The sequence below is a fragment of the Saccostrea echinata genome, unplaced genomic scaffold, assembly GCF_033153115.1.
Source record: "Saccostrea echinata isolate AGI-Se365-2 ecotype Australia unplaced genomic scaffold, CSIRO_AGI_Sech_v1 ptg000012l, whole genome shotgun sequence".
Classification (NCBI taxonomy): domain Eukaryota; kingdom Metazoa; phylum Mollusca; class Bivalvia; order Ostreida; family Ostreidae; genus Saccostrea; species Saccostrea echinata.
Genome location: NW_026889761.1, coordinates 2,828,866 through 2,839,627, shown reverse-complemented (window position 1 = coordinate 2,839,627; position 10,762 = coordinate 2,828,866). Strand labels below are relative to the sequence as shown.

The following is a 10,762-nucleotide window of genomic DNA, read 5'->3' as shown; positions in this document are numbered from 1 at the left end:
GATATAATTGCAGTCTTTATTGAGCAAAACATTTATATGTTCATATGAAGAAAACATGAGTGTTTTAAATTGAATTCAATATTAAAAAATTAATAAGAAGGCAAACAATGTAACTGTTTATTGAAAGAAAAAGAAAATACATCTGTAGGGAACTAAGTAAACAACAACAAGTTGCTTTAAAAAAAATAAAATATCAAAATTTGTAATAACATTTCAGATCTGATCATAAATTATCTCTAGTTTTTATGTCTTATCATCATCAGTGTCTTTTGTAGTACTTCAGATTTATTTTTCCAGTAATACCATACAGGGTATTTATCACCAGTCACAGCAGACTGGGCGTACTGTCCGTTAAGGTGTGAGTAGTGACATTCCTTGTACCACCAGGCTCCGTGATATGTTGCAGCACAGTTACGTTTATCCCTGTCATTATCCTGATCCTTTGTACTAAATTTCTTACCATTGTGATAAGCCAAACTGTCACCTAAATCAGAGTATTGAGAATTGTTATAATCTATAATTCAATGAAACAACATCGTAACCTCCACCGTAATCACCATTATCATGGACTTAAGAAAAACACTGTAAATGATTAATGCTTTAATATCAAACAAATATGAAAGAAATTAATTTTACATCATATACTACATTCTAAGACAAAGCTTGTATCAAAGCATTTTGGAATATAATAAGTACTGTTTGTGTGTGCCTAAAGGCTTGTTTTCCTAGGTATATTAGTGAATAATGGATAACACCAAACGTCTTTATTTCTTTTTAAATTGTCTTTTTGCTTTATGTTTGTAAGATTAATGATAATAATGATATTAATGATAGTGTAGATAATTTTATATATACCAAAGTTATACTGTACCTGGGTCATTCAAAAAATTCGTAGACTTGTCATAACGTTTTTTTTTTATTTTACGGCATAATATAACCAAATTTGGTAGTCATATTTTAACAACAAATATAGTTTAATTCGATTCAAAAAAGTGGAATATATCTTGATATTTATCATAATTATCAAAGATTTATGACAGCGAAAATGGGGTCACAGAGCACGGTCAAAATTGAGTTGTTTACTAATTATACACTTTTAATGTATATAGTCATACCTCTTATAAATGGCGCTTAAACGAAATAAAATTTAGTTGTTTAAATTTAGTTTTGGTCTATATATTCGGATGCTAAAATGTAATGTGATAGCTTTGATCAAAAGATATCAATTCATAAAGACAGATATACTTGATTTAAAAACTTAAGCATAAAGCGATGACGTCGAAGGACGTCAAGGAGGAGCGAGTAGCAATAAAACTTTGCTTTGCATTCGGGAAACCTTATAAAACAAACTCCCTGAAAATGCTGGAGGAACCGGGAAATACAACAACATGAACCGTGCGTTTGTATGTACATGGAAAAGACAGTTTCTGAGTGGAAGAGAGTTTGATTCGGACGATGGACGGTCTGCAAAGAAACAGATTATAGTTAAAAATCTTGTCAAAAGAGTTTGTAACGTCATGAAACGTGATGTGCACTTTATTATTGCGGAACTTGTGAAAGCGGAGTTACGCGATAAAGAATTTAAAAACAATGAAATTCTTACTTCAGCTACTCGAACAACTGTTAGCAAAATAGGTTTCAAGTGTTATGGATGTGTTTTTATGAATGGATAAGACGCTACAAACCGTGTGTGAAATGAAAAGGCAAAGAAATTTTGAGAAACTTTCTCGACGTTGTTTTGACGTTACAATGTTGTTAAGCGTGCTCCATGATGACAAATCATGTTGCTTTTAAAATTGACTAACATGCGTTCCATATTTAATCAAATGGAATGAAACTTTACACATGGAAATATTTTTACTCATCCAACGGTAGTTCATGAGAACATGAACTTTTTCTTATTTGCAAAAAATCTTAAGGAAAAATATTTGGAAATGTAAATATATATTGATGAACAAACAGTAAGAAGGGACAGTAGGGCTGAAATGTATTGTGTCAGTTATTCATCATTATCTGCTATATTTACTTATTTGTTCTGATATTATAACACGTGTTGTACATTAAATGCCTTTCATCTTTCTTATGCAGACAATATTGAAGTGACATAAACATTACTGCTTTACAATTGATAAGTTTAAAATACCACTGCCTGTTTCATCAAATTTTTGTAATTGTTACTTACATATTGATTGATTGCAGGGTTCTGATATGATATTGTTTTATTTAATGAAACTTGTTGAAACTTGAATGTTTAGCACAGGACTGATATATAGACATTATTAAGGTCTTCCGTTTCCAACGGAAGACCTTCTACTGATTCTGATGGTTAAGATTATTCTTATTATTCTTTTTTTTTTTTTCCTAGACGCCAACTTTGAAGCTTCATATCTTCCTCATTTCTGAACGGATTTTGTTCAAATTTTCAGAGCTTTTAGACTTTACAAAACACTCTCAGAATACTGTAATACAATTCGGAAATTACCTTCTGTTCACGAGTTATTCCCCTTTGATTGAAATTTTTCTGCCTCTGGTTTCCAGACAAAGGCTCTGAGACTGTAATAATTGGAGCATAAAACCCTTTGAAATTGAAAAGAAGAAGCATTGAAGTTGTGCACATCGGTTTTTGTTTTTTGATTTTTGCATTAAAAATGGCGCTAAAAGAGGGGTCAAAAGTTAGAACGCGGAAAAGAGCAAAAATTTTGACATATTTTCCTTTATATCTTTAAAACTAAAAATATTTTGTTAAAACATGTAGAATAAAAGTTGTGCATAACAGCAAGAGCTTTCATTTGCTATCATTTAAAAGGGGCTGGCCCCTAAAATTAGGGATCTAGAGCCTTTGAAAGTTTTCGCTTTATAACTCAAAAACGGTAAATATTTCGATATGGCTTTCGGAATTAAAGTTGTTCTTTAACACCTTATTGATCTCATACAAATGTTGTTTTGTTCGAGTATTGCGTAATATGTCGCAATATGTAGGTAAAAAGCAGGTCCCGTAAACAGGTAAGCGTTTTCATTCGGCAAGTAAATCGGAACTCTTCATGTGTATAACTTTAACAAACTTGCAATAAATTATATACCCTACTGTATTTAATGCTAATTTTCTTCTAAATAAGGTTTTAAACGTGTTCTGTGGTTCACTCATAAATTATTCTTTACAACTTTCTTTTCTTTTTTAATTTAGATTTAAAGGGAACACGTCTTCAAATAAAGGAAGGAATTAAATGTATCTATATAACTATATAAGTAATATTAAACTTTAAGCATCGAATAATTAATGATCATTAACAGTACGCATTTCTCCATGTTCACCTAAATGTTTTTAGTTATGTAACACAACCCGCGATCCCACGTTGCCGAGGTCACCATCGACCAGCCACCTGCGGTCATAAACCATGTAAACAAAACAAATATCTGTGAAGACTGTGATCACGTTTTAAATCCATCGTGTAGAAACAACAACTAATGAAACATTGTGTTTTTTTAAATTTATATTGAATCTTTAAGATAACTTAATCTCATCTTTGATTTAATCTTAATTTCAAACACTAGTGCATAAAATCATTTCGAATTTTAATCGCTTTTACCGGCCTGTTCACCGTCGACACAGCAATACGATTTAAAAAAAAAAAAAAAGCACAAAAAAAAAAAAAAAAACAAAAAAAAAAACAAAAAAAAAAAACAATTTATTTCTCTGTCCCGTGTAATTGCATCTTTGACTTAGTCTTAATTTCAAACACTAGTGCATAAAATCATTTCGAATTTTAATCGCTTTTACCGGCCTGTTCACTGTCGACACAGAAATACGATTTAAAAAAACAAACAAACAAACAATTTATTTCTCTGTCCCGTGTAATTGTATTCTATTTCAATTGTAATTGAAAAGGTGCTAAGGCAAATAATTGCAATTAGTGGTGGAAGTATTAAGTGTTAATACTTGTGTAAAGTATAATTTTTACTATCAGTCGGTTAATTGTTTCTTCATTTAATTTTTCATTAAATATTAAACTATATACATCACATAATACTTTTAAACATACAATAATTCACGCCTTCTTACAGCACAGTTTACATTCTGCTCTGTCGCTTTGTAACCCAGTCTTCGTGCACACGTGGCCGCAGAGAGCCGGGGTCATATCGGTATTAAAATACAATGTGTACTCATAGCGATTAATGGAAAATTGGGTTTGAAATCATTTCGAATCTTACATATTATTTTATTTTACTCTATCTCACGCTTATTTTTATCAATCCTTACCGCCCGTGCATTTATTCATTTCAAGTTTTACGCATTTTAATTGCCGACTTAACCATTAAGTTTGCAACAATTTATTTTTCTGTCTCGTGTTTTAAACTGCATGTACACATGCATGATAATTGTAAGTGGAGGTGACTTTTTCAATTTTCGGCATCCTCACATGTGATTTCGGAACCTTAATTGACATTGTGAGGATGAATTCTCGGGAAAATCGAAAAGTTTTACGGATACATGCATACATACATACATGCATGCAAGTACAGAACATGCTCTTTTTAATATATTCGATCAGTGCATTAATTACTAAAGTCAGGTACTCTTCACACAATTGCTCCATAAAAAATAGTACCATTCATGATCAGTAGATACAACATTACAACAAATATTAAGAATAATGATGTATATTTAATACGTTAAAACAAAATTAACGTAAAAAGATTTTAAGAAAATCACTTATTACCCAGAGAAGCAAATAAAAAGTTTTCGTATTCCTACGCTCGTTGCCTCCTCAGTCTTTTTCACGAAATATATAGGTCATACTTCGACTGGTAATGATAAATCTTTTCACCAATTATATCATTGTCATGATTATTGTTGTTAATTGTCGTATATTTTCTTTTAAGTTACAATGTTAATCATTAACTGTGTGGGTTTTTTTCCCTCTTTTTTAAAATAACACCTGCAATCGTAACATCTCGGCAAAGCAACGTGATTTCCGAGCTCGTCGGATAGGATCTTCGCACGTGTGTAGACCTAGGCTATTTGGTCTTGCAAGCACAGGTGTGTGCACAGCACCGTTCCCTAGTGACGCTTAGATCATGTAGACTGGGTATCAGTATTTGCTACGGACATGAAGAAATTTAGAACTATACACCAGTTTCATAACAAGTGCAGGTTTTTTACTCAAGCCCTAGACTTGGCTAGAGGGGCTGATTTATCAAAAACGATGCTAGGTCATCGATCCACTCAGTTTTAAAAACACGAAAATGTACTATTTTTGAAAAGAAAAACATTTCTCGAAACAAAAATGAAGTTTTCAAAAGGTCTGTATATTCAAAATATATATTAAGTGTTAAATGTCGGCCGATTCAATTCTATGACGAAGGACTATATTCAGTATTGCTCCACAGCCGCAACCGATCTCCCGATTTCCTTTGCGTTTAACAACGGCCGTCAATGCATTTCTGGACGAGTTCATTGATTACTCTAAAAGGTGACAGGTTGACCCATCTTAAACATCTGCCTATACTTTGAGTGATAGTACTTTAATAGCACAAAATTAAAAAAATAAATTAAAATCTATCCTTGATAGATCTATAGTTTAAATTTGCTATTTAAAAAAATTGGGCTATCTTTGATAATCCATAGCGGCTTGGATTTGTTTTTATTTATTTTTTTTTTTTTACAGAAGATTCTATCATTGGAAAGTTAGATGGTACACATGTAGCACAGGCCCATAGTACGCGGGATTTTTTCGGAGCCCCCCCCCCTCCCCCCCCCCTTCACTTTGAAAACGTTGCTATAGGCCTGAAACATACCATTTGGATTAAATATTCCTGAAAATGAGTGAGGTGTTAAATACATTTTTAAAATTATACGATTAATTATATTTAGTCTATGTTCTATGTTAAATTAAAACTATTTTAGGCATGTGCAACTTTGTGATAAAGTCACTACATGCATGTAACGATATATATGTGTATATGCATTTTGTTTCCTAGTACATGCATATTTTATTCAACAAAAGATGTTGAAACTCAGTAGCCTAAATATTATATATGTCATTTTAGGATATTTATGGCACTTTTATAGTTGACTTTCTACAGCTTGGGTATCTCTGATGTTTTGTCAGTAAATACTTGTTTTTTATTAGAAACCATCTGAGCACAATAAAAATTCGAATAAATTAAAAGTCGAATATCTTGGTTATGGGGTAACCCATATCTATTCTTGTTATAAGCACGATCATGAATTCGAATGTACAAGTGTACATGTATATGCAAGAGCGCCCCAAATGTACGCATATCGAGTGTTTAAAATACAGAGAAATACAAAATCCCCTGTCTCTGTTTTACATTATCTTTGCAACAAAATATTGGTTAATCTGAAATCAATTTTATTGATCTATAGCTTATTTTGAAGTAAATTATCGGTCCACTGAGTTGATAATGAATTGTTTTTATAACGAGTACATTTAGAGTATTCCGAATCACTTTTTACATTTTGACGGTAAACGATTTTATTAACAAGTTTATAAATGGTTGGTTGGTATTAAAGGAAAGCCAATTCAATGAAAAATCAAATCTACATTACACGGCGAGTCTATCTACGATACAGCGGCCTTGACAGGGGTTATATTTACATCACCTTTTTAGTGTATTGCAGGTCACTTCCGGGTATTTCGAATCACCAGGTAAATGGCTAAAAACAGTCAGATAACAACATTATAATTAATGAATTAGTTGGTATTGTTTACCAAAATGTTTAGATTTCATGATTATCAAGAATGACGTATATCACTGCATACGTGTACTCGTACATATCAACATTGATCAACACTGATCAAGTGTATACCGGGACCCGGGATAGTCTCATTATAGCTCTTGCTTTGTCAAATCATTACTTTCATACCCCTTGCATTTAAGAAAAACAATGTTATAAAAAAAAATAATAATCTGACATATAACAAGTATACATGTAGCGTGTGCAATTTATTTGGCTAGGGGCATGTACACACGTGGTTCGAAACTATAGGGGGCTACAAATGCGGCCATAACTAGTATATTTTTGAGGTGTTATAAAAAACAAATAATACTCACAAAAGCTTATAAAATTGCCGTTCTATCGGTACCTTATATGCCATGTTTCATCCACCAACAACGCCACGACATCGATGAGAAATACCATGCAACGTTTCTACACGGGCATTTTCTTCGAAAAGGGTAGGAAGTTAATGAATTAAAATAATTAATTCTTTTAGTTAACGCATTATGTTTACCTCTTTATTTGTTTATGCAATAAGTATAGACCTTACTAATAATGACTGTTTGGTTGTCACACCTGTGCATGTGTTGTGCGAGGTACAGCGGTAAGGTAAATTACCGAGAGTCGCGATATGCGGGGTGATTCGGAATACCCTAAATGATCTAACATGGGCCCACATAATACGACTAAATTCGTTTCATGAATGAACTGGTTCTTAACAAATATATGTACAGTATACAATATCTTTTCTTTAGATCTGTTTGTTTATTATTTTCAACCACAATCTGCAGTTACACGAAATCCATGCACAACGGCGCTACACCTGTCAATCAAAATCACTCGATATTGTGAACTCAGTCTGGTGTTACGGCAGCATTTCCGAAGTGATTCAAAATATTCTATCGGCTAATTCTAATTTTTCGCGTTGAATAATAATATTTTGGAACAAAGTTAGAATTAAGGCTGGAGCTGCATGCTGTGAATTTATCACACCTGCAGTCTGCAGTCTATGTATATGAAGCATCTGTTGAGTAATGAATCAGAGAGCATAATATGCGGAACAAGTTTGATTGAGATTTTTACTTTTCCTTTAAGATAAAATGATTAATAACATAATTTATGCATCTAATAGATACATATCAATGTACATGTGTAGCTTTTTAAAAACAAGAATCTGTAATTGAAAATGTGAAAGTGAAGAGTTTAGGTAATAGTTCTTAACCAAAATTTAATGACAGTTCATTCCTTCCTAGTCTCTATATAACTTTTAATTACGGCCGTGCCCTCTCCCCTTCAATTGATGTCTTATACATGCTTTTAAATTCTGTTTATGTATCAAGAAATTTCCACAGGTACTTGTGGACAGGACCCCCCCCCCCCCAATTCAACCCCGATGTTTGTTGGACATTTTTTTCCACAAATTATATTTATTTCACTTATTCATCATGTGTACCATAGGAAAAAATCGAGTACAAGTACCTGTGGAAATTTCTATTTGCCCCCCTCCCTCCAAAAAAACTGAAATTGCTTTCTACGGGCTTGACAAAAGGTACTTGTGGACAGACCCCCCCCCCCCCCCCCCGATATTCAACCCCGGGGCTTGTTGGACATTTTTTCCACAAATTATATTTATTGCACTTACTCATCATGTGTACCATATGAAAAAATCGTGAAAACCCCATTTAATTTAATTTGATAATCGTTCCACACAAAAATGCCTCACTGTGTATAGTTAAAACATTAATTTTTCATATTTCTTGATGAAATTAACATTAAAAAAAGCAACACAAAATTAATACCGGATTACATATCACTTGAATTTATCATAAAGCAGAAAATCTGTTCTGCGGGCTTCAAGGCCAGCTCAGGAACCTAAAGATGTCCTCATTTTCCAAGTCCAGTACAGAACGTAAAATAAATGAAATAAATCACACGATCACTGGGATGAACTCAAAGAAAGAAGACTCTTTAGGAAAAGATATTTTGATTCGACTTATAGACTGAAATAAACCGATATTCTCTTTTTGCCACTCTTTCCTGGTGCCCTGGGACTCTGAATGTAGGATCAGTATTTTTTTTCACAGGTCCGTTGTACGGATTGTACCGGGGGGGGGGGGGGCAGACCTTCTGAAAATAGTCTTTTGCTGTAGTTTTAATATGTAAATTTTGATTTAGTTGCTGCTTGCACCCTCTCCACTCTTTGTTTCTCTACGGTCATACATAGGCGAATCCCAGCAAAAATGTAATGACCCCCCCCCCTCCAACACACACTTTTAAATATGTATTGCGATAGGAATTAAATTAGGAAAACATTTTCTGCATATCTCTACATCGAAAAATATAAAACAAATATTTTTTTTATATTTTCTTTTTAAAACAACATAGATAATTATGCATAGCTAATTAAATACGGAATTAAATATTTATCTTTGCAGACAATATGCTCTGGGTTATAGAACATGATGTGAAAGCGTATCGTAATGCACCTTGTAATCCTTTGGATTTTCAGATTTAAGGCCAATGCGAAAACCCAAAGACGCCGACATTTTTTTTATGCTACTGTAATCGAAGATCCGGGGGGCATACAGTTTTTGTCCTGTCCACCTGTCTATTTGTCTGTTAGACTGTGTTAGCCTCTTTGTCCGCAAAAAACTATGCCCATAAAATTTGATTGGTTGGAACTACTGCTTTCATATTTCTTATGTGTATTCCTAGTAACAAGGACTTCCTTCAGGTACCAACATATTTGACCTCTTGACCTTGAACTTGGAGTTTGATCCTCTTTCGTAAAATTTTACCAAACTATAACCTTGGCCAAAACTTTTGAACAGTTGGTGCTATGGCTTTTAAACTTCACATCTGTATCCCTTGTGATAAGTCTCCTCCTTGGGTATAAATATGTTTGACCATTTGACCTTGATCGTGGAGTTTGACCAACTTTTAAACAACTTTAGCCTTGACAATAACTTTTGAATGACTAGTACTAGGGCTTTTATATTACATAGGTAATTTTCTTGTGACAAGGCCTTTCATTGTATACCTTTAATTTTGACCATTTTACCTTGACCTTTGAGTATGTCCTACTTTTGAAAAACTTTAACCTTGGTTTTAACTTTTGAACAGTTGGTGCTAAGGCTTTTTTAAAACCATATGTGTATTCCTTGTAACAATTAAGACCTTCCCTCAAGTACAAACAATTATGATCCCTTGACCTTGGAGTTTGACCTTTTAAAGAAATTAACCTTGGCAATAACTTTTAAACTGTTGCTGCTGTGGCTTTCATACTAGTATATATTTCACAGTATATTCTTTGTTCAAGACCTTTATTTGGGTAATAACATTTTTTTTTATCTTTTGATCTTGACCTTGGAGTTTGACTTGCATTTGAGAAACTTTAACTTTTGCCATAAGATGCCATATGGGGGCATCAGTGTTTCAAAAATCACACGTTGTTCAGTATCCAAATCGGGCATAAAACATTTACAATGATCCTTTAAAGCAGTGAGTTGAACCTAATAAATTACGACTATAGAAATTATGATAATTTATTTCGATGTATGGTCTAAAAAAAACGTTTATTATACCTCTGTGAAAACTAGATTACAAGTGAAAAATCACTAGTAAAATAGAATTTGATTGGCCTAGAAAGTCATGTGTCCATCATGTTTGCCCTGCAACAAAACGTCGTGTTTCACGATTGTGACGTCACAATTAAACGAGTGAGGAGTTAGATTGTTTATAGCGACGCTGCTAACTTCGTTCGCGCGGTAACAACAACTAAAAATTCACCCCAAAAAAATCACCTTAATTAATGGAATTGCATACAGATAGTAGATTAAACATTCTTTGTTAAAATGTTTGCACTTTTCAAAATTCGTTTATGGAAGTACAGCTAACATACGTCATGAGACGTCACAGTCTAGACGTTCCAAATGTCTCGTGCTGTTTGAAGAGGCGGATCTTAAAATTAAGTGAACAATGCACTCGCCCAACGGTCGCACCGTCAACATATTATCGTTG

The 10,762-nt window shown here is 33.2% G+C and overlaps 1 protein-coding gene across 1 annotated transcript in view; it reads right to left on the bottom strand.

The window, feature by feature from the left end:
- Positions 1–221: 221 nt before the first annotated feature.
- Positions 222–10,762, bottom strand: part of LOC133185187 (fibrinogen-like protein 1) — a 37,664-nt gene continuing 27,123 nt past the window's right edge. Inside the window, exon 5 of the mRNA XM_061320277.1 lies at positions 222–484. Within this exon, the coding sequence (XP_061176261.1) occupies positions 237–484 (248 nt within the window). The 3' untranslated portion in view covers positions 222–236. The remainder of the gene's footprint in view (positions 485–10,762) is intronic.